Raw genomic sequence first — 25613 nt, 5'->3', positions numbered from 1 at the left:
CCGGGATCCCTGACAAATGCTCTCTGATGAGCAATCCGAACACACTCACGTGAAGGAACCCTAAAGGGGAAATGGACATACAGAGGGAAAGAAGGTAGTGAGAAGGAATGAAAGGAATAAAAGTCCCCTATGAATACAACTGGATTTCCTTCCTTTTTCAATTTTCTACCCTAGATGATCATGAAAGAGTCTACTAGCACACAATACTGAGGAAAATAATAAAGCCTTAATATAACCAGAAAACATCCTCAAGTTAAATTAATGTTATTGAAAATCTGCAGAAAAGAGGTGCAGCTCAGATAGGAAATATCATGCAAAATATTTTCTCCTAATAATAAACTGGGCAGTATGACAGCACAGCAGTCTCCGCTGTGTCTAATTAAAGTAATATATTTTTAGTGAATAGAGTGAACTATAGGCTGCTGGAAGTAATGAGGTATCCAGCATCATTTCATTATTAAAAGTGCTCATTACAACCATGGGAGCAAACACTGGGAATCAAAGACCTCAGAGCACAATACGCAGGTAGGAAAGTGGAATGATGAGCACAGGCTGGAAATAGCTCTAGCTGAAGCTTGTTTAATTGAGTGTGAGCAGCGTGAATGGGGCTGACACTGTGCAAATGGCTTGAATGAACCAAGTCTTCTACTCAGCTGCACAAGTACAAGGATAGGTCAGAGTAGAGCCGGCCATAGACGAGTCGAAAACCGAACGTTCTGTCGATCAAAAAAACAAAAATAGCTGATACGATTTTGACATAATTTGTTTCATTTTTTTCTAAAAAAAAAAAATAAATAAAACCTAGCATGTTGGAAAAGGCACTTTTGATTGCGGCGTGAAAATCACATGCCACAGCTGGTGCAGTAATGATGTGAAAAATGAAAGATTCGACAATCGACACAAATTCTGTTTTTTGTTAGACTCATCTATGGCTGGCTTTAGGTTATTCATTGCTGGGTATTAGCATTATGTCAACATCCACTATTGTACTCTTCTCACTTATTCCAAACAGGGATTTTCTCCAGACATGGGAGGACTTCAGCAGATGATACACTACAACACTCATCATGTGAATGCAGGGTTTAGGGATGCTGCAACTCCCCAAATATCTACTCTGCTGGTTAATTAACATAGGAAAATTGCAAACTTAAAGTGTATTGACAGAAAAAAAATAATATTCTGTACATCTTTCTAATATGTGCATATTTTCCCAAGTTTTAGCTCTTTAAAATGGCATTAGACCCAAATCAAAAATGTAATATACTGCACATTTCCAATCATTAGATGTGGTGGCTACATTAGTTTTATTTTTTAAGGTTTTACCCCTCTGTTTCACCTGGTGATCTGGCCTGTACCCATATGGAAGAAACATATAGTTGAAATATATTTTAAAAATATTCTTCTCAAATATATTGCCATATATTTGAAATACTACAGTTGTAGCCATATTCAATATATATATAAAAAAAGAAATAAATATAAAAAAAATAAAGAGTTCCAAGAAGTAAAGGATGAGGAATTTATTTGCGCTTAATGAAAATGGCCACATGGGAAGCTGAATTTACACCCTGCTTAGTGAGAAGAGCTGAGAGCTGATTGGAGGGAAGCGACACACCTCCTTCACTCAGCAAACAGAATTGAGGCTGTCAATCACAAGCTGTGCCAGGGCTCCCTCCTCTGACACCTTTTTTTCTCTTGGTGTCAAGGAAACTTGTCAGAAGTGATTCATACAGATAGCAGATGAATGAGGCAGGAGACAGAAATGACAGTCAGTGCTCCAGACACACTATCTAGGGATATCTTTTTCTCATTTTTCATGTCTGAGGTTTACAACCACTTTAACCCCGTGGCACCAACGCCTTACGGGGCTTTAGATGGCGGGAGGCGGGGCGGGATTAGTGATCATGTGACCGTCGTGATTGGCTTTCACAGTGCAAGTGTACAATCCAAACACACACGTTCCTGCATTAAAAATGGCTGTGTGTATAAGCGGGTGCTGCAGCGACCGTCGGCTGGAACCGAACAAAATCAGCAAAGAAAAATGTCACCAGCACACCGAGGATCACCAATATGGGTCCAAAGGTTTTAATGAATGATCACATAGTTACAGCAAGGCAACATTTCGGAGTCTCGCAGGACCCCTTCATCAGGCATGTGACAAATTGTGATAGAAACTCTCATGGTGCATGCAGGTGACATGCGTTGCTATGAAACTGTCAGCCACTGCACTAATAGGACCACTGTATGTGTGTCCCCATTGCAGCTCACTTGGCAATCGGAGACAACTCCCCCCCACATCTCTGGGCAACAGTCTATCTTCTGTCAGGGACATATATGCTGCTGGTTGTTGTTTCCAGAATCCAGCGCTGCTTTCAGCTGACACTTTGTTACAATCCGGGGAGTACCATGATACACATGTGACCATAATGTTTATATCCCCGAAATTGCAGTTTATTGTTTTAGTTATTTTCGCAGTTTGTAATGTTTCTGTTTACATTGATTTGAATGCATTTTTGGAGGGAACATGACATCAAGGGGAGGGGCCAAGCTCATTTCACTTCACTCTGATTGGTGGATGGTTTTCTTAAATAGTTCTCCAGTTTCTATCACAATTTGTCACATGCCTGATGAAGGGGTCCTGCGAGACTCCGAAACATTGCTTTGCTGTAACGATCATGTTTCCCGAAAATAAGACATAGCCATAAAATAAGCCGTAGCAGGAATTCTAAGCATTTGTGCAATACAAGCCATACCCCAATATAAGACATAGTGATGGACGGGCAGCCCTTTTCATTTCCCCCATTGTGACAGCCGCTATCTCGGAGGTGAACGGAGAGGTCACGGGCAGCCCCACCAACAAGGTCGGCTCCCAGTCATTCGGTCATTCTGTGGGTGCTGCAAGTTGATTCATAGAGGGAGACAGTGAAGAGGTAGAAGGTGAAAGTAAAAGTTTCCTCAGTGAAGTGAGGAGCAGGACGCTCTGCTTTAGATACCGTATTGTGTGTCCTCAGGAGGAAGAAGTAATGCTGTGCCTGCTGTTTTACTGTGGGTCTCTCTCCCCCAGCACCAACCAGCAACAGTCTGTGGGTCTCTCTCACCCCCCACAAACACCAGTAAAGCTGCTGCTCCCCATACTTAATAAAAATAAGACATCCCCTGAAAATAAGCCATAGTGTGTCTTCTTGAGGAAAAATAAATACTGTATAAGACAGTGTCTTATTTTCGGGGAAACACGTTATGTAATCGTTCATTAACCTCCCTAGCGGTATGATTATTTCAGATTTTTGGTGCTGAAAGAGGTACCATTTTTTTACATGGAAATATGTATTTTTTTTTATTGTAGGCCTGTAATTTAGGAATAACTCACTGAAATCTGTCTGAACAAGAGTCTAGTAAATATTCCGGGTATGATAAAACTTGAAACGCAAAATCATAAATTATAATTTAATAATCATAAAAAATAATAATATAATAATAATACATTTAATTCAACAATATAATCAAACCAAAAACACTGAAATTTGAAATATAGCGCCAAGTTCACACATCACTGAGCAAAGTCGCAGAATCGTTTTCAGTGTCTGATGACGAATTTCCCCACAAATCATTATCACTCAATTCTGCAAGTGGTTCTGATTTACTATCGCTGTTCTCTAGCTGGTCTAAAACTGATTTTGAAATAAAGGGACGCTTTTTGGACGCCATGGACTTTGGCGTCCACTGGAGAAAGAACAGTCAAAATGCAGGCAGGGGACAGGACAAAGCAGTAGGGACAAAATGTATGTGAAATGTTTTGAAACAGCAATGTTTTACTATGTAATAATAATTTTTTTTAAAAATGCCATTTTTTTAAAAATTTCAAATTTGCCGCCGGTTCCGGCGCGCATACGTCCCGACGTCACAGGGACCGGAACACGGAAGCCGGATGCCGGCATCGGCCGGAGGAGATGGCCGGGGACACTGCAGGGGACGCATTGCGGGAGCGAAGGACAAGGTAAGCGCTGCAGGGACTCCCTGAGCAACGCTGCATGGTAAGCCCGAGTGTAGCTCGGGGGTTACCGCTTTTGGTACTGAAACTTTACCCCGAGCTACACTCGGGAATACCGCTAGGGAGGTTAAAACCTTTGGACCCATATTGGTGATCCTCGGTGTGCTGGTGACATTTTTCCTTGGCTTTCACAGTGGTCACATGATTGGAAAGCTCCTGATCCAAAGTAGAGATCGGGAGCTTTCAGCTAGATGATAGTAACTGTGGCACAGGCGCGCACGGTGCGTGATCTCTGCACAGTTCTAGTTTTTTTTCTGGTACTCATACATGCAGCCTCTTGGTGTTAAGGCCCACCAACATGTGTGCGGACAGTGGGAAGGAGTTAAGAATGCAAAGAAAAACACTGCAATTATTTTTAGGTACTGTATGTGTAGGAGTGCCATTACTAAACATTTCTAACGGTACCTTTGTTGTAATTTTTATGATAAAAGCGAAGTTCCTCTTTAAGAACTCTTAAATGAAGAAAGCTATTAGTGTAAGAAGGTTGCACGCATTTGCCTCAAAACATATGGCAATTCTAGCAATTCTTCCATCCCTGAGAACAAAAATGTGATGCTTCATTTGCAGATCAATTTACACATAAAATGTGGCATCACAACTCATCCATATAAACTATAGCAAAAGAGTGCCATATCTGCTTACAAGATTCTAGCAGAGAAGGAAACTGTTAACAGCAGTACAACCTCTTGTGTTGAAGGGGTCACACTACACGAAATACAGTATTAATTCAGTTAAGGGGAAATTACTAGTGGGCTAATCAGACAGCTGAATTTCTGACTGCATAATACCTATAATGTCTTAAAGGCTAAGTTCACCATTTACACAAAATAACAAAATGTACATCTTTTTGCATGTAAAAAATGTGAATTTTTTCTTTTTTTTCTTACTCAGCAGCCAGTAAGTCATTGCACCCATGATCAGCAGATGCCAGGATCCTGCAGACTCTCAGTACACTGTCTGCCCATGCCTCATACAGGCAGACATTTACTGAATGGCAGGAAGAATTAATGAACTAGAAGAGTACTCACCAGAACTGTTGCAGTTTATTGAGAACTACAATCTGTTTGTTGCCAAGGCTGATGGTAGTTGTAGTTCATTCATTCACAAAACCTGCTGTCAGGGGGAGTGGTAGGAGAGGCAGGAGCTGGAACATGTTACATGTTCCACCCTAAATATGGGTGGAACATGTAACATGTTTCAAGAGTGAACCATGGAGGCTGACTGTAGTTATAGTTGATTCATTCACAAAACGTTGAACGAATGATGCAGCCACGTGGGCGGAGAGGAGGCAGGAGTTAGAACATGATCCTCCCTAAATACGGGTGGAACATGTAACATGTTCCAAAGGTGAACTTATCCTTTAAATGAGAAATTCAGCAGAGAGAATGAGATCCCAAGTAATAGTTACTGTGCACAGTTTCAGATCATTCAATCTATAGTCCAAGATCATCTTACTTTGCTTTATTTCCTCCATCAAAGCAATATGAACACTCAACAAAAGCACTGCAAATGCATCTCCAAAAACATTCTAATCGTAGGCATTGGGGCATACCACCAAATCATTGCTGTTTATACACCCAATTCATGTTCCTCTCAGAGACAGATACATGAACTGTTATTATTATACAGGATTTATATAGCAACAACAGTTTGCTCAGCGCTTTACAATATAAAGGGAGACAATACAGCAACAATACAGTTCAATACAAGAGGGTTAGGAGGGCCCTGCTCCTTTGAGCTTGCAAGAGATCTGTTGGAGCCTGGCACTGAGGTTGACGTGTTCATACTGGACACTCATTCCTTAATGCCCTCCCTCCCCAGCTACAGCGCCAGTCACACTGACAGGAGCATGGTCAATAAGTTTTGCAGTGCATTAGCCAGAGCCTGATGGAGAATGGAGAGACTAGTTCCCCACCAATCTACCTAGCTGCAGGTTCACAGCACATGGCAGCAAGCTTGACTAAAGCTACTATTTAGTCTATTAGCTGCTTTCAAATCTGCTCACTTATATCCTCTAGCAATCAAGGCAGACTTGATGGGGAACTCAGTTCCCCCATCAGGCACTGCCCGTCCAGTGACTCTAGTAATTTCCCAAAATATGGGCTTTGCCATATTTAGGTAATGTCTTCACCACTAACCCCAACCCCTGTACTCACCTTCACCTTTAGATTGGGGAATGTCCTGGCCAACTGCTAAATGGGGCTGGGAATACAGTACTGTGCGGAAAGCAGTCACTTGTGTACCTGGATTTAATTACCACCAGTTCTTTAAAAATCCTGTGCTGCCAAAGAAACTGGTTTTTAAAGGGTAACTCTACTTTCGTTGGAAAAATAAATGAGCTAATAAGATTTTTTTTAAATATATAGCGTATATTTTAATTGAATGTTATTAAAAATGACCTTTCCTTGTCAATTTGCAGCACTGACATTTTCTGTAAAATGCAATACAATATGGCTACCTGAACATGTTATGTACACAGATGACTTACAGGACACCTCCCAGAAATGTAATTTCCTGCTTGTGTGACTAGCTTACTGCACTAACATACAAATGGGATTTTGAGCATCCCCTGCAACAAAAATTTAATTTTTGGTGAGATTCTCTCAAAGGGAAATCATGTCTAAATGAATGCAGCCACTGTCCCTTTCCTCACCAGAGCCCTGCAGGTGCAGCAGCTGATTGATATTTATAAAACCAGTCCCATACAGATTCACTCTGCACATGGACACAGACAAGCAAACATCTATTTCTTCAGAATAACAAAAGGTAGGACTCTGCAACAAAGTTTTTAAAATCCTTGCAATGTACACAGATCACCCAGAGGGGAATGTTTATTTCTCAACAAAAGTGGAGTTACTCTTTAAAGTGGTGTTAGTTAAAACAGCAAGAATTTGGCACCTGTCAGTAATATTATTGAAACTGGTGCAGTACTTGCCTGAACTAGGCGGAGGTAGTTCTATAAGAAACTACCACCATAAAAGTGTTCAAGTTAAAAAAAAGAAGGGGAGTAAAATTCTCAGCACAGAAACACACTACTTATATCATAGTTGAAATATATAGCACACCCTATGCAAATCTCAGCTTCCGATGCACACTAAAAAGGATCACAACCTTCTAAAAATTCAATTACTTCTCTGAAAAATGAAATACTTGAAGCGCAAGTATTAAAAACACAAGTACAAAAGACAGATAGTGGACTGCAAAGAATCTAAATGTAGCTACAAAATTACTTCAACAAGCCACAAATGTCCCTTTGTTATTCTCACCCAGTGAAGGATGACATTTAAGATCCCAGCACAAAAGAACATCAGAATATACAATGCAGCGAGGATTCTGGGAAACTGTCCTGAGTGGTCCGAGATAACAGCAGGCAGCAGAACATCAGCTTTGCCCACAACAAGAGAGAATCTGCCTCACATCTACTTAATGCCTCTGGTACTCTGTGAGGATTTGACTTTAATTTCATCACCGCTGACTGCTCTTGAAAACCCATCATCCGTCCTAAATAACCCTTCCCAGATCTGCTCAGTTATCAGTAATTCATTTAGCCAGCCTTTTCCCATTGAGTTTTTTTTCCTTAATTGATATTTTTTCTCTCTAAGACAATGTGCTTTGACAAGGCCAGATGAGGTGGTTGGTTGCAGACAGCCTGATATTACAATGGCCACAGCTACATTTTTCCTGGTTGTGATGTAGACAAAAAAAAAGATTTGAGTACAATTTTGCACTTAAAGGGATACATATTGGATCTTTACAAACTGTTTAACCCCTTCCTGCCAAGCATACACATATATGCAGCCTTGTTAAAGTGGGCCTTCTCTTGGGGGGGCCACATATGTGCGAACGTGTATTTGTACTGGGAGCACGCTGAGCAGCACACTCCCAGCACAGAGACCGAGCTGTCACTGCTAGCTCCAGGTATCATAGTAAAGATCGGGAGTTGGGAGGAACAGCTGTTGATCACAAAATCGCTATGATAGCTGGTGCTTGGCTATTACAGTTATTAGTCACCGTACAGCCCACCCCTGTACTCTCTCTCCTCTTGAATGAAAAAAAAGATACATTGTATCTTTTTCTCTTTGCTGGAGGAGACATTTTAATCAAAATAAAAAGCGTATGAAAGAAAATAAATAAAACAAATTAGGATGAAACCGATAGATCAGGGTTTGAACTAGGTCCGTGTCAGGATTAGGGTCAAAGGTCAAGGCTAGTGTGTTTTAGGAAGGTTAAAAAAAAAAAGTGAAATGTGCATAACTGTTTCTTGGCCCTACTATGGTTACAAACACTATATAACATACACATATGTGGTATTGCTGCAATCGTTAGGAGTAGGAGAATTTGTTTTGGGTTGTTCTATGGTGGTAGGTCACTGTAATGCCAAAAATATACAGCTAAATTTTGAACAATTATTTTTGACTATTTTGGGCCAGCTGTCATTTGATAATAAAAAAAAACAACAAAATTACCATTTACCACCAAATGAAAGCCCAATTATTTCTGAAAAAACAAGGTGTAATGCACCTGGATGTGCTAGATAGTTGGGATGATATGTACATTTTTATTAAAGTAGAACTATAGGCAAAACTATTTTTGTTTCATTTTGGATAGAGAAAGGGAGGGTTATAACCCGTCAGTTTTTTTTTTCTCACCAACTGTATCCCATTGCGGAGATTTCCCTTCACTTCCTGTCCCATAGCCAAACTGGAAGTGAAAGGAAATTCCTGCAAATTAAAAGAATTCCTTGGGGACCCCCAGGTCACCCAAACTAGTGTCTCTATTGAAAGATTTCCCCTCTATTACTTTCTGGAGACAACCAAAAATTTGTGATTTTATTTTACTTTCACTTTGATGATAATGGTAAACAGGACAAACAGAGAGGATGAATCTTCTTAATGGGGGGCACAGACAGCAATAAAAACTGACACTCTCTCCAAAACTATAAAAACAAAATTGGCCATTAATTATACTTTAACACATGCCAAAGTTACTAAACTGGTTGCAGGTGCTAGGATATGTTAGATACATACAGTATGTGAATGTGATCATAAAATGATAGGCAAGCAGCTAAATACATACATGTGCTGCACAGTGGCTAAGTGGTTAGCACTTCCACCTGGCAGTACTAGGGTATTGGTTCAAATCTGAACCACGGCACCACCTGCCTGGAATTTGAATGTTCTCCCTGTGCCTGCGTGGGTTTCCTCTGGGTGCTCCGGTTTCCTCCCACACTCCAAAGACATGCTGGTAGGTTAGTTGGATCCTGTCTAAATTGGCCCTGTATGTGTGTATAAATGTAAGTTAGGGAACTTAGATTGTACGCCCCTTGAGGGTTAGGGACTGATGTGAATGTACAATATATATGTAAAGTGTTGCGTAAATTGATGGCACTATATAAGTACCTGTAATAAATAAAATAATATACATGTAAGATACATACGGTATGTGTGAACTATTTTCCCTGCTAAAAATATGTAATTTCATTAAGCCACTCACTCCTAACAGACAGAAAAGTCAGATACTTGACCTCACCTTCCTCTATTGCAACTAAAGCAACACTGTTTGGTCATGGACCACCCAGCCTGGAACTGGACAAGCAAAGCAGAAGCACACTTATGAAGTAATACTACTGTTATCTCCTGCTATCAGTAAGATCTATTTCTTAGATTTCTTCAGAAGACTATGTAAAGCAGTAGAGTCTAACAGGTTTACCATGCTGACCTTTCCTCATTCAGTATGAGAGCGACTCTAGACAGGATTATAGAAGGCTAATATGAGATTGAGGGAATATTTAGAAGTACATTTAAAGCTATTTAACATCTCGCTGGGCTAAATGTGAATCTTTTGTACCAGCCTATAGTTCTGCTTTAAAAGAAGCCATCCAGCTAAAGTGCGCACATGTGAAGGCCTTTTGATGATGAAGAATAATCTGGTGCACGTTACCTACTTTAAAGTGATTTTTTCAAGCATTTTAAAGCTGAACTACAAGCACTAAAACTTCCATTGAAATATAATCTTCAAAATCCACAAAGTAAATAAACCTTTTGTTTACCAAAATGCTTTTGCAAATACAGTTATTACCCTGTGAACATAGCAGTGATGTCATCACTGTTCTGCACATAAACTGTGCAGAGGTCAGAGCTGTGAGAGGGACCCAACAGCTCCACTACAGGCTGTGTGCAGAAAACTGCAGAGGGGTGGATATAAAACTAGTCACCCTGCACAAGGACAGAGGCAAAGTACAGCAGCTGTTGCATGCTGAATTATTGCACAGATCTGAAAGAAATAAAGGATACACATATTCAAGTGAGAATACACATGGCTGCTAATAGATGTGATTCTAAAGGTTCATTTTTTTGTTGTAAAATAAAAAACTTACCTGGTCTGTGAAGTGGTTTTGCACAGAGCAGCCCGGATCCTCCTCTGCTCGGGTCCCCAAACAGGCTCCCCTGGCACCTCCCTCCTGTCAGGTGCCTCTACAGAAAGCAGCTTGCTGTGAGGGCACCCGCTGCTCTGTGTGTCCATTCACACATGGAGCAGCAACTTGGCCCCGCCCCATCTCTCTCCTCATTGGCCGACTGGCTGTGATTGAGAGCAGCAGGAGCCAATGGCTCCCACATGTTGCCTCAGCCAATGAGGAGACAAAGACCCGGGACAGCTGAGGCTGTCATGCACATCACTGGATGTCCATGGGGCTCAGGTAAGTAATGAGGGGAAAGGGGTGCTGCTGCACACAGAAAGTTTTTTACCTTCATACATAGAATGCAAACCTTCAGCCTTTACTACCACTTTAATAGTAAGATCAGTAATAGTAAGAACACCTTTCTGTGTGCTTCTATGAAACAAGTTCCCCTGGCCAAACAGGCCACCTGCTGCTGATGCTGTCTGGCAAGTGTAATTAAACCTAGTGGATACCAATTAAAACTATACTCATATTATATCTTAAATGTTAAGGCATGTTCTTTTAAAGTGGAAGTAAACCCACTTTGGTAACTTTTACCTATAGGTAAGCATTTAATAAGGCTTACCTGTACGTACTGTAAATATCTCCTAAGCGTGCACCGTTTAGGAGATATTTACTGTAGAAGCACCATTGATGTCACCGGTGCACTGCGTTCTCCACAGACGGCATGCTGTTCATTGAGAGAGTAGTTCCGTGGCCTTCCGTCAACTGAGAGCCGTGCCGTGGCAGAAACTCCATTCGCGCATGCGCTGGAGTGACGACATTGCGACTCGGCCAGATGGCCACAGCTCACGAACCAGGGAGGAATACCGAGTGAAGATGGAAGCCTTGGGGAGCCTGGAGGGCTTCGTTTTCAGGTAAGTCTTTCATAATGTGCTAGTATGCGATTATGCTCTTAACCTGCAGGGAGATTTGTTTTAAATTCTTTGGGTGGTTTACTACCTCTAAGTCACTTCCATGTGCCACAGGAATGTCTGTTTATATTCCCTAGCTTCTCTTTAGTGTGGTGGCTCCCATCACTGACATTATAGCTATGGAGCCACGGCAGCATGCATACTCCCTAGCTAATGACTACACGATGCAGATTCAAATCCCTATGCATGCACACTCCCTTTTCCCTGTTGCAGTAGCTTTGAGTTCAGCACCGCTGCAATCAAGGAGACAGCAACCTGTGCACAAGCAAGGATTTGAATTGGAGAATGCTTACTCCCCCTGGGGGTGAGCAGTAATAGCAGGGATCATCTTAGCAACACCCTAGCAACAAGGTAGGACAGCGGACGCCATGTCAAAAAGTTTTTGAGCCAGGCTTCGGGAGTTACAAAAATGGCCTACAACTTTAGAAGGGGCATTATTCAATGCTGCACAATTGGCTTTGATCTACAGGCACTTTTACCTAGTTTTTTGGGAAAAGTTAATGAATCCTTTAAGATTTAGAACTCACAATTTTTTAATTAATACTTGTACTTGCATAATAAACAATTGAGTACTGTCTGTAATACCTTTTTTTTTTTTTTGCACTAACTTCCAAATTTTTAGGACAGGCTTTCGTGGGTATGTCCCCTTTTTCAAGGTCCAAAGTGTTTCAAGCTCATTGAATTCATAATTCGGTCAGTGTAAAACTGGGCAGACAGCTTACACTGACAGTCTGCAGGAGCCATGCATTACACCCATGATCTGCTGATCGCTGGTGCAATGCTTTCCAGGCTCCTAAAAAAAGAAAAAAAATTAATAATTAGTAAAACGCACAATTTTTACGTGCAAATAAATTTGCATATTTTTTTTCTAAAGGTGACCTTATCCTTTAACTGAGTGGACACTGGAGCTTGATTTGGCTGCTCAGCATGTGTTTGCATTGAGCACCCAAGCACTTCCGTGTGCGAGGGTAACCTGAAGGAATAATGTTTTTATTTTCCTCATTGGGGCTGGCATCTTATTTACTCGCTCAGCAGATGTGCTTCTGCTGAGCAATTAGAGAGACTGACACTCCCCTTTCCTGATGAGCACCCAGTTGGTGCTCATCACGGTGCTTGTCACACTGCAAGGTCTCTCCCCTCCCGGCTAGCCCTGCTGAAGACAGGCAGGAAGGTGAGTAGGAGATAAACAGTGCAATGTTAAAAACAGAAAAATTTTAAGTCGCCATAAACCATTTTTAAAAGCCCCAGACATTCCTAAAAGCACCTCAGATTTAAATACGGTTCTAGCTAAAATTTTTTTTTTTTTTTTTTTTAGGAAAAGTGGACTGCCATGAGGATTTTTTTTTAATTTCTACACCCCTAATCATTATCCAGTAGGTTTATGACCATCCTCACCTCTGTGACTGTCCCCCCCCCCCCCCCCCAAGTCTATACTGTTACTCACCAATACACACGATGAGAAAATTACCGCTTTTGTTTGTACACAGCCTTCGAGAGCTGATCATGACAGTTCAAGCGAAATTATCCAAAGGGACAAGCACACAAATTTTGTACGACAACAGAACAAGAAATTTTCATTTAATCAGTACAGTATTCACCCGTAAAAAATCGAGAGACCAAGACTGCTAAAACATTCTGATAAAACTTTGTCCACTAGTACTGCGTGAACCTTGAAGAAGGGGACACATCCTGAAAGCTTGTCCTGAAAATTTGGATGTTAGTGCAAACAAAAAAAGTATCACTGAGAGTACTCAATTGTAAAATTAATACAAAACTGTATCACAAAAAAGGAAATTTACAAAGGAAACAGGAGCATAACATAAAAAATGGTCTATGTGGGCATATTATTAAAATGTAAAAAATGAAAGAAGATAATAAAATTTTGTCACAGTTGTTTTGAATAAACAGTACAAATATAATATGATTTACCTTCATATTATTACTTCTTTACACGTCTTTCTCTACCTACCAAACACAATAAACCAGTATTTATCACAGATACTAAAAAACATACTGGTAGGCCAGGTCTCAGTGAAAAATACAACATACTAAATTCTATAATGCTTCTCTACAGAGCTGAGGCAACAAAAAGCTGAGATGACCACATCTGTCTCAAATATACCCAGTTCAATAGCTTTGCAGTATTCTATTATCATTGACATAAACCCAGTTTTCATCAGAAAACAACAGATGCAGTAAATATATTTGTATGAGGAACCTGATTATGTCACTTTTTTCAGTAAATTCACAAGTGTCATAAGATTCTGCTAGTGTTTTCATTTTTTTTTCATGTAACTGTGATAGCCAGGTGGTGATTGGTGTCTTTCTATTTTCTTAAACCCAGAACACCACTTTAATGGTGTCCATACACTAGACGAAAAATCATTCGAAAAGTCATTTGGACAGTTCATTCATTTTTCATCCAGTTATTGGCCACAAATAGAAAATCGGTTTTGACGTTTTTAAGCCCAAAAAATTTGAAGGAAATGTTTGGAAAACCTCTACCAAATGGAAGGGTAAATTAAAAAGTTAATTTGTTTCTTGACCGTTAAAAATGAGACTTTTCCTACTGTGCATATGTGATAAAATGAACAAAAAAACGGATTCATTTATGTCCTTTGACAGAGTTTGCGTGACTTTTTGACTAGTGCATGGCCACCATTACTTTATGACCTCTTTCACATGGGCTTACAGATGCCTGCCAACATGCTGGGTACTTCAAACAATGGCAGGGGGACAAGACTGTATACAGCAGAGTATTTAACGCGGCTTCGCATCACATCAAGAATTTTAGGGCATGATGCGTTCTCTAGGCCACTGAATGCATCAAAAATGTACATATAGTCCAAATTAGAGGAGGCATTTGGGGAATGTGTATTAACCACTTGCCCTCCAAAGGATTTAACCCCCTTCCTGACCAGGCCATTTTTTGCGTTACGGCGCTGTGTTACTTTAATTGACAATTGCGTAGTCATGCAACACTGTACCCAAATTGAATTTGCATCCTTTTTTCTCACAAATAGAGATTTCTTTCGGTTGGTATTTGAATGCCTCTATGTTTTTTATTTTTTGCACTATAAACAAAAAAAGATAATACATTTCCAATAAAAACATTTTAAAAATCTAATTTCATCATTAATTTAGGGCAAAATGTATTCTGCTACAAGTCTTTACTAAAAAAAAATCCCAATATGTGTAAATTAATTGGTTTACATGAAAGTTATAGCATTTACAAATGGCCGTATATATACTGTATTTTTTTTGTCATTTTCACTAGTAATGGCGGCGATCAGCGACTTATAGCAGGACTGCAGCGGGTATTCTGACACTGGGAGGAACTGACTTGGTGTCACTGACATCCCCAGTGACACCAATACAGTGATCAGTGCTAATAAAAAGCACAGACACTGTACTAATGGCACTGGGCAGGAAGGGGTTAACATCTGGGGCAATCAAAGGGTTAAATGTGTGATGTGTGTTTACTATGAGGCTGTGTCTGTGCTTTCCACTGTAAGCACACTGCTTTGTATGGCTCTACTATGCAGAGACATACAAAGTAGTGTGCTGGAGCTGACAGGGGAAAGAACTGTATTGTGTTTACATACAATTCTCTCCCCCATCGGTAATACTCGGCGATCACCGGGTGCCGGTGAGTAATCACAAGCCAGGACCCGGGGACTGACAGCCGAGGCCGTGAATGGCCTCTTTTCCCTACCCGGAAATACAAAATCACATATATATGTATATATGTGTGTGATTTTACGCACCCCTGCCACCCTATAGCAGTATTTCTGCTACAGGGCATCGGGAACGTGGATAACATATGGTAAACTTGTCTTGAGCGCAGGTTAATGCTATAGCTGACTTAACCTGTCACTTGGCAGCATCTCTAAGCAAAAATTAAACACGCCTAACATACTTACGAGACACTCAGTTATAAATAATTATCTTACTTTTTCAGTCTTCCCTAAGCAGGGAAAACACTGCTAGTCTTTTTCATTCAACCCAGCAGGTTGAGCGAAAAAAACAAACAAAAAAAAAACCTGGCAGATCGCAGTGCCAACACAAGCAATGTTAATGCGGCAATCTCCCAAGCTGTGCTACTGTAAAGCTTCTAAAACACACGGATCAATGCTTGCAGCCGTTAGCTGCAAGCGCTGGTCAGTTGTTGGTTTTCCAGCATGTCCCTTCGACAAAAGCTGGCCATTAGACTGGCTTCCATCTGGCAGGCAGCTGTACACATTAACCGAATGTTTGGCACCTCCTTGCTGATATTCGGCATTCGGCATTCACCATGTGTACCCAGCTTTACTCTCCCATGTCCATAAAAGTTCCAACACAAGTTAAAAAAAGTACAATAGCATTCTCCTTAGTCACTGGGTGGCAAAGTCAATCAGTATGCACCTGGAAAAGGAGTGATCCCCAGGTACAAAAGAAAGGATTAACAGATTAAGAAAAGTATGATCCAAATTCTTTTTGGTGCTTTTCCCATTCAAGGCAAAGTCAGAGGTTCCACTGATAGGCCCTCTTCCCCAACCAGCACACGGCTTGCTGATGGCGGGGGACACCAGAAGAGGAGGTAAGGCACCATTCTTTGCAATACCATTGCACACAGCAGATGAGTATAACATTTGGTTTGTTTTAAATTTAAAACTTTTTACAATCACCTTAATTTTAAAATGCCCCTTCTACTGTCTTCTTCAAATTTCTAAAATTCCTTTTTATGCAGCTGTGATCCAACTTTCCGTTAGAGGGTGGCCATGTTTGTTCTCCATGGTCTATGGGATGTGTAGTGTGTATAGAACAGTGCACATGACTGGACCTAAGGAACACTGCTTGTTCCAAACAAACAGAAGTGAAGAAACAGAGGGGACAAGGGAAGGTTTGGGATCTCACAAAGGATGTGACACGAAGGCAGAAAAACACAGTAAGAAACTATTTTATGGAAAAATATATTACAGGGCCATTAACTAGTAAAAGTGTATAAATTATTTTTGGAGAATAATGATTTTGACTAGTGTCACTTTAAGCACATCAATTAACCATATGGCAAATGCAAATAAATATATTTATTTTCTGAGCTGGAACAGGGAACTTAAATTTTAAATGTTTTTGAGCATAACCGGCAATCTCAAAGTGAATAACCTTAATACAGTTTGTAAATGGGGATCATATATTATTGTTACTTATTTTTTGTATGGAACATATTGAAGCTAAGTGACTTTCCACCATTATTTATTATAGTCTTATGCAATAACACTGCACAGAGTGCCTGTAGTCAGTCACATTTGAAGGAAATCAAATTAATAAAATTTGCTTATTTAAGTTTTCATCTCTGAAGCCGATATTCACTTGAAGCACAATGTTCTCATTTCAAACATTTCTGTGTTTGACTGTTATTGCTTTCTAATGTCTGCTGAAATATCCAATAGTGTATTATCCCTGGAAGACCTTTCTGTATAGCAGCTATGAAAAGACTTTCTATTGTTAAAATTTAAAATACTGAATGAAGAGAGGTGCTTTGGGCCAAGCAGCTGCAATAGAAGAATAGGGGGACAAGCCAGCTGTCTAGAAAGTTATGGACAATGAAGGTTAAGGTAGTCTGGAATGCTGAAAAAGAATTATTAAAACACATTGATTTTTTTTTCTGCAATCACTAATGTGCATATAAAAATAGTGTTTAAAAGAACAGCTTTGCCTTAAACCCCTGGTACTCAACCGGTGGCTGAGGGCCACTTGTTATCCAGTAGTCTGTAATAGAAATGGCAGCACAGATTTGTATAATAGCAGTGATCTCTACTAGACTAATGTAACATGTCCCTAGATTCTCACTTTCTGCAGCATGTATTCAGTCTCCAACATACCTGTAGCCAGTGGCGTATTTAGGTTTTGTGCCTTAATGCCCCCCCCCCCCGGAGAGCCTGACATTGACCAACAACACCCCTGCCCAACTGGGAGAGCCTTCCACTACCATTGCCCCCATACACCGGCCACTCCCTTCCCAGCCAGAGAGAGAGACACTCACCTTCACAGCTCTGGACATCCCCGGGAATGAGTGTCAAGAAGCCTGCAGCTTCTCTCAGATCCCACCTGCTCCCCAAGCTGCATGTGTCCCCTCTTCCATAGGGGTGCTGCTGCCCCTCTGAAAAATGCGGCCCAGGCAAATGCCTTGTTTGCCTTGTGGTAAATACGCCCCTGCCTGTAGCATGTACAAATCTTGGACTGTCATTTGATTCAGTATGTCTACAGTCTCTGAAAGTCCTCTCCTTACATATACCAAACATTATGTATGTCCATTTAGTGATGTCAGGGGCCACTGCTGAGGTCCCCTATACTATGCAAGTTGAAAACTACTGCTTTATGCATTATAAGCAAAGGTGTTTTTAAGGAGAGGATTAAAAGGAAAGACTCCTACAGAAAACATGTAGTGATGTCAATATCCCCATATTGTCAATCTGATTTAACTGGATGCACCTTAGAAATCTTTTCATCTAGAGCATGGGTGTGAAACTGGCGGCCCTCCAGCTGTTGGCATTGCAAGATTGACAGTTACAAACATGACTCCCAAAGGTAGAGGCATGATGGGACTTGTAGTTTTGCAACAGCTGGAGGGCTGCCAGTTTGACACCCCTGATCTAGAGCACCCTTCACCCCAAGTGCCATATATCCTAGATTGATCTGTTCTGACATTGCTGACTTCAGGTAGGAAAGCAGTGTTTTGGCCCCAAGACCCACAGTCAGCCAGTGAAGCTGCCTGTCACACAAATGCCCCAATAGAAGGGACAGGAAGACTAATGGGGCAGACAAAAGTTCAAGATTTCCATCTAATGTGGTTGATCTGGGCCTATTAATGGACCCTGTGTTATTGTGCTCTTAGGGCTCTGCAGAAAAACACAAAAAACTATCTGAAAGTTCCTGTAACTGCATTGGCAGTTTAACCTGGGCATGTTTGTTATGTTTAGATTGCACAATTTATTAAGTGTAGTGGAATTGTACACAAATTTCAAGGCATTTCACATGACACTTCAATTGTAAAAGAAGGATGTTTCCTAAGAGGCTGAAAGATATTTCATTACAGTTAAGATGATTGTTCGGTTAATCTGCTATTGTACAATTCACAATATTGGTGAAATGAGAAACTAGAGTAACCGGAATCTGGGGCAGCTGTGCATAGCAACCAATTCTATCTTCAGCATGTTAAAGCAGAACTGCACTGTATCTTAGCATCACCATCCAAGAGAGCTATTTAATTCATTTTTCATATTCAAACCAAATCCACCCATGCATCCATTGCTTTATTTTGCTGAGAAATCACTTAACCCCCCCACCTTAGCATATCTGGCTGTGGCCATGCTGAGTAAGGGAAGATAATTCATGTAGCAAATACTTCCTGGAATCCATCTGCCCCTAGTTCAGGCATACAGTCAGGAGGGTGTGCTTAGCTTAGAAAACTCCTCCTCCCCCTCCCGAAGACTCCTGGGATGTATGATATCATTTGCCTAGGCATGGAAACTAGGAAGTGATTAAAGAAATGTACAAAATTGTTTTAAACAAGTAAATATGATATGCTTTCCTATATATTTACTAACCTAAACCCAGAACCCTACATTCACTAGATCTGGTCTCCCACAGTACACAGAACATGGAAATGCAATTATGTTGGTAAATATAAACTGCTAAATATATTTTCTCATCAGCAGTTAGAGCAGTCTTGTGACTTCTATCAGTGTCCAGCTGAGCACATGTTAAAGTTTGTAGGAGGAGTTTTCATTCTGCTGTAGGAGAATGCAGGACTCCTGACCTCTGTCTGGACAGCGCTGATTGGCCCTGTGCTGATCACATGCACTCTCCCAACAAAAAAAAAACCAAAACGTTTTTACCAATACACACCAAACTGAGTTGATTGTTATGCACAGTTGCTCCAGATTCTGGCTGCTCTAGTTTTGAACAATTACCCTCAATGCCCACTCTGAGGCTGCATTCACACTTGAGCATAGCAAATTTGAGTGATTTTTGCATTATTTTTTTATACCGTGTTTTTAGGCGTTTTTGAGCTTTGCCTTTTTTTTGTTAGCCAATAGAAAAAAATATTATCTGTTGCATCATTTGTTGCTAGGGTTTTTCAACTTTTGTAGCTTTTTCCATCAGCTTTTCTTTTTTTTATTATTATTATTATTATTCATTTTTTTTTCTTAAGGCAAGGGGTTAAGGTTAGGTTAGGGTTAGAATCAGGCGTTGTGGTTAAGGTTAGGATTAGGAGTTAGGGTTTAGGGTATATTTTATTTATTGTCGTCTTCTTATTTAGCTATTATTATTTTTTATTAGGGTGTTAATAATAAGAAGAATAATAATAATAAATTAATAAGTAAATGTAAAATAAATGCACAAATAAAAATAATCATAAATAATACATGAATACACACATAAATGATTACTATGTAATAATAAATAAATAATAATTGACCCCCTAATAATAATTTCTTTTGTTCAGGTTTGGGTTTTTATCATTATTTTTTTGTTCAGGTTTGGGTTTATTATTATTATTAATTATCATTATTAATAATAATAATAATTGGTTTCTTTTTTTTAGGGTTAGGGTGTTAAGGTTAGTAGGTAATTATTATTTATTTATTTTTACATATTATTCATTTATTTTATTTGTTTATTCCTTATTTAAGATGAGTTTGTATTCTTTTATGTAATTGTTTTATTTAATTTACATTTATTTATTCATATATTACTATTTTTTTTTTAATGTTTTCATTTGAAATGACAATCGAGCAAAAACACACACATCGCACGTTTCCACTTATTTCTATGGGAATAAAACCGTGCCAAAAAACGTGCAAATCTGCCCAATTTCAGCTACATAAAAAAGCTCCAGAACTCGTTTGAGCTTCAGACGACTTGGAGTGGAGATGCGAACCATCTCCATTGAGAATAATTGATTATCGCTCCTCAAGCGTTTTAGAACTTCAAGCTACAAAATGCTTAGGTGTGAATAGGGCCTGAGAGAAAGCAAAACTGTACAATGAAAATCTTCGTGTAAATTAATATTATTTGTCATAATAAATCATCATTTTGTGCTGACAACATTACATGAAGATACCTTGCAATTAAGGAACTTTAAAAAGTTTGCCACATGTCACTTGTTTCATCAGACTGTATGAACCAAAACCATAAATATGATGTTTTGTTAAAGGATAACAAAGTACAGCTAGTATTGCACCATCTGTTCAAAACACCCATGGAGAAGTAATTTTAACATCAATCTCAATTGTAGGCTCATTACTTACAGCATCTTTTTCTGGATTGCACACTTTCACCCACAGGATGTGGTCGAGGAGCCAGTCAATGGGCTTGTCTTTGTAAAACATGAGGATAAACTCGACAATCAGGCTAAGGTCCAAAGACTTGAAGAGCTTTCCTGATAATAAGAAAAAATTGTGTTTACTTAGATTTCTCTTCTCCATTTTCAAAGAAATTATAAATATGTTTTCAAAATATACACTCTGGTTGACAGTGTTTTGTGAAAAGTGTTTTCCCTGCAACAATTGGAGGTACTTAGGCAATAATGGCAGCAATCAAACGTAGGAGATCATAAAGAGATCAATAGAGATACAAGCAAACAGTGTGAAGGTAATTCCAGAAAATACAGAGTTGGCAAACAAGGCTAGAATACATATTCAAATTAAAAAAAATATATGTTTTTTATTATTCCTGTTATTGATTTTTGCAATTTATTTTCCCACTAGACAGCTGATTCTTTCACATCCACCACAGCTAATGAGTCACAGTTGTCCTGGGTCTGCACTACAGAGCAAGAACTACCGGTCTTCACTCCTTAAAGTGGTAGTAAACCACAAAATAAAACAAAAAAGAAAATGTTCACATTACCAAAATCATTAGTATGCTCAATAAAAGCAGTGCAAATACAAATAAAGTGCTCTAGTGATGTAACATATATGCATAAATACAAACAAATAAATAAAAAAAATCCAATTCATAGTGAAAAACAAAAATGTGCTATGAAATCCATATATAAGTCCATCATATAACTGTGTATAAGTCCTTCTTTTCAACGAAACCACCATGTGATTGAATAGACCTTCTACAAGTGTCAGCAATCAGAAAACTCCACTCCAGTGACACCACGTGCTCCAAACAGATCACCCCCAATCCAGTGGCATTCACCAGATATTATGGCTTATCTAACATTGATAAGCAACAGCACTTGTGGTGAATATCAATCACAGTTATAGTTCTTCCTCTACAGTATAATGGCTGTGCCCATCAGTAAACAAACGCTCATGTAATAGTAGGAAATCCTTAATCAAGATCACTCCACCACAGGAAAGGAAATAAGGAAAAGCCAATAGCGTAATACCGCTAAAAATCAATGTATTGTAAAACCAGTAACATAAAAATATAGTTACTGCACGTCTAACATCAATAATCCCACAAATGGTCTGCAGTGTCTCACCCAACCATCCTCGCTAACCGCGAGCGGAACGTCACTTCCGGCGGGGAGTTGGTGGTTGGAGGTAGATGGTGGTTGTAAACAATCGTTGTGTGGCCTGACCCTGACGTGTTTCGTCACCTGACTTTATCAAAGGGTTCTTCTGAATCACTTTAAACTGCACTGGCAGAGCAGGCAATTCAAGGAAAGAGAAGCAGAGCATTTTAGGTTTGCCTAAAGTCTTTAAATTAACCACTTCAATCCGGACACTTTCACCCCCTTCCTGTCCAGGCCAATTTTCAGCTTTCAGCGCTATCACACTTTGAATGACAATTAGGTGGTCATGCAACACTATACATTTTTTAGCATTTTTTTGAGACAGATAAAACTTTATTTTGGTGGTATTTATGCACCACTGGGATTTTTATTTTTTTTTGCCATATAAATGAAAAAGTCCAAACATTTTGAAAAAAAAAGTGTTTTTCTTATAAAATTTTGCAAATAAATAATCTTTCTTCATAAAATGTATACAGCTATATTTCTAGTATAAAAAAACAACAAAAAAAACAAGTTAGTTTACAACCAAAAATTATAATTTTTCAAAACAAATGTTTAAATTTTTTTTTTTAAATATTATTATTTATGTTTTTTTTAACATACTGTCACCCTAGCAGTACAGTGTCACCATAGTGAAACTGTACTGCTTGTTGGGGGTGATGAAGATTTTTATTTCTTTTTTTTTACATGGATTGCTTTTACACCTATAAAGGCTGTAAAAGCAATCATTTCTCCTTCTCTCTGACTGCATTCTTGCAGCCATTGAGAAATTATGTGTGAACTGTGATTGGTCACAGCTTGTCACATGGTACAAGGTTGTTGTGAATATCCTTGTACCATGTGACCGCTGTGATCATTCAAAGATTTCACTAGTAGTAAGCAATTTTGTCAGGAAGTGACATCTTGTTTATTACTATTCATGTAGTTCCTGATTGGCCAATCGGTGATCACATGATCGGGACCTCGCAGAGAGGTCCTGTACAGGGATCAGTGTTCCGCTGTGTCCAGAGGTCTGGACACAGCGGGCACCGGACCGCAGTGACGTGCGCTGCCAGGGAGCGCACACAGGCAGGGAATGCGGGGGCTGTTTAAAAACGGCGACCTACTTTGGCACTGCTCCAGTCCGGCCATTTATGTACATAGGGAAATGGTTCCAAGTCAAAACGTTTTCTACTTTAAAGCATTCTCTGCTTTAGGGTAAACATTTTTTCCACAACCTGTTCTGCCCCCCTGCCCCTAAAAACGTACCTGTCTCTTCTCATTGATCCAGCGCTGTCCCCAGCTCCAGCTGCTGTTAGTGAAATTCTATGAGGAGGGAGCGTGGGCAAGTCGTGCTGTATGTGTCTATGGATGCACACAGCTCAGCTCAGCTCATGAGAATGTGCACATGAGTGCCTTTCTTAGCAGCCAGCTTGCTGAGGGGGAAATCGGAGAGTAGGAGGAGCAGAGAGCACCATCGGAGGAGTCGAGAAGAAGAGGTAAGAGAAGAAGAGAGCACAGAGGTATAACTTTTTTTTTTAAAGGCAAAAACTTTGCCTTTAGTATCACTTCATGTTTTATATTGAGCATACCTTGCATGTGCAAGGTCTTTAAAAGGTTAAGAAGAAAAACACTAGTCTGATTAAAAAAAAGTGGTTTGATTAAGAACTACTGCTTTTAAATGAGAATGAGATCAAAACAACACATTAAGAGGCAATTCAAGTGTGCTGCAATTCTCACAAGGAACATGCTGAGAAAGCAAAGTGACAGACAGATGAGCCCATCAGTCTGCTGCGTCTCCTTCCCTAATTAGTCAAAGGTGGGGACAAGACCTGTTAGTGTTATTTAGATGGTAACTCCAGTATCATTGAAAAAAAAATAGCAAAAAACAAATGTACATATGCTACACATGCCATAATGTAATTTAATGCTTTAAAAGACAATTTCACATTAATCGGCAGTGATGTTCTTTTTGTAAAATGCAATGCAATATTGCAACCTGGAGACAACGTGTACACGGTTGGTGTATACAACACCTCCAAAAAATGTCATTTTCTGCCCAGACGGCTGTGCTAAGATAAGAGTCAGACACAAGGCATCCTCTGCAACAGAAATGTCATTTTTGGTGTTAATTCTAAGGAGATGCAGACACTGCAACGTTTTTCATCCGCTCAACCACTGTGATGTGATCAGTGTGCTTCCCCATCCTTCCTTTCAGTCATCTTGCTGTAGAGCAAGGAGTCTCTCTTTGAGTTGGGAACCCTATGCAGACCAGAGAATTGAAGAGGAGTAAACGTTTTTGGAGAAATATAATCTGCTGATTTCACTACCTTCAGTGAAAAAAAAAAAAATCACATTGCAAATTGAGCATGCTTTACTCCTTTCATAAATTAACCCCACCAATTTACTAGCTGGTGAAGCTAAGATTATAGTGAAAGCCCCAGAGCCTGCACCCTAAAAACTAGTTTTTAGTGTCTATTGTAACAATTTTAGCTAAACTATTTTAAAAAAATTTTTCATAAATTTTGTAAAGATTACTTGTGAGCCACTGGAGTGTGTATTCTAAATCTTTATACAAAACAAATTTGTAGTATATAAAATAAGTTATAAAAAGTATTAATATGGGCGCTGGCTTCCTTGCTCACCCTCATATATGTGAGTCAAATATTGAAAAAATGAATATAATATAAGGTACCGCGCTCAATTTAGGACTAATGAATGCTTACTCATTTATGGTGGTGAATAAAAATTAGAAAAAAAATTTTTTTTCATTGGAATTTGTATTCACATAATATTTTTATCATCACTATAATATACATTATTTATTATATATATAGATATATATTTTTTATTATTTTCAATTTTCTATATACATTTTTTATTTTTGTCTCATTTTTTCTTAGTTTTTTATAATTAGTGAGTATATATTTTAAGTAGTACACATGATTAGAATTTTTTCACAATTATTAGGTGTATATATTGATTTTATTTATTTCTTCTGTTTTTCACGGATAATATCACAATAATTAATATACTAGTTTCTTATTAACTTCAGAGATATGCTATCTCATTATATTATAAACTGTTCCTGACTATACTGTAGAGAGTACATAGTCACCACCATAAATGAGTAAGCAATCATTAGTCCTAAATTGAGCGTGGTACCTTATATTATATTCATTTTTTCACAAACATTCAAGATGGCCTCCAATATCAGCGGGACAGTCCATGCCTTTTTAATGTGTTCAAGAATCATTTGGCTCTTCAAATCATCAGTGCGTGGACAAACAGAAATTTGGAAAGGTGGTTTATAAAGTGGAGTATGTGGGAGCTCAGCCCAGATAAATGTGCGGTTTAGTTTTAACCAGCACATCATTTAACAAAAAAGTGCCAGCGCTGAATGCATTAATGGTTATAAACAGCAGCCATTACCCATGAGGAAAGAGATAGGAAATGTATGCAAAGTAAGCCATACTGGCCCAGAATACCAAGAACACTGCATCATTAATATCTTTGTTATTTTCACTTGCCATAGACAATATTTTTTACAGTTTGCAAGGTGCTCAAACATGCTATGCCAATGAGAGGGCAAGGTGGAAGAACAAATAGGATTTGTGACTACCAATAAAATCTGGAGTACAGTACAGGACATGGGATCTTTAGTCTATAACCAAGGGTTTTATGCAGCTACCTTCA

At 39.2% G+C, this 25613-nt stretch overlaps 1 protein-coding gene across 1 annotated transcript in view; it reads right to left on the bottom strand.

The window, feature by feature from the left end:
- The window catches only part of MGAT4B (alpha-1,3-mannosyl-glycoprotein 4-beta-N-acetylglucosaminyltransferase B), a 661259-nt gene that overhangs the window by 106393 nt on the left and 529253 nt on the right, over positions 1–25613 (bottom strand). The window contains exon 9 of the mRNA XM_089654506.1: positions 20719–20849. Coding sequence (XP_089510632.1) covers positions 20719–20849 — 131 coding nt within the window. The remainder of the gene's footprint in view (positions 1–20718; positions 20850–25613) is intronic.

The sequence above is a fragment of the Staurois parvus genome, unplaced genomic scaffold (genome assembly GCF_062004578.1).
Source record: "Staurois parvus isolate SC_StPar_1 unplaced genomic scaffold, SC_StPar_1.0 ptg000770l, whole genome shotgun sequence".
Taxonomy (NCBI): domain Eukaryota; kingdom Metazoa; phylum Chordata; class Amphibia; order Anura; family Ranidae; genus Staurois; species Staurois parvus.
The sequence above is the reverse complement of the archived record's forward strand: the minus strand, read 5'-3'. Positions and strand labels throughout refer to the sequence as shown.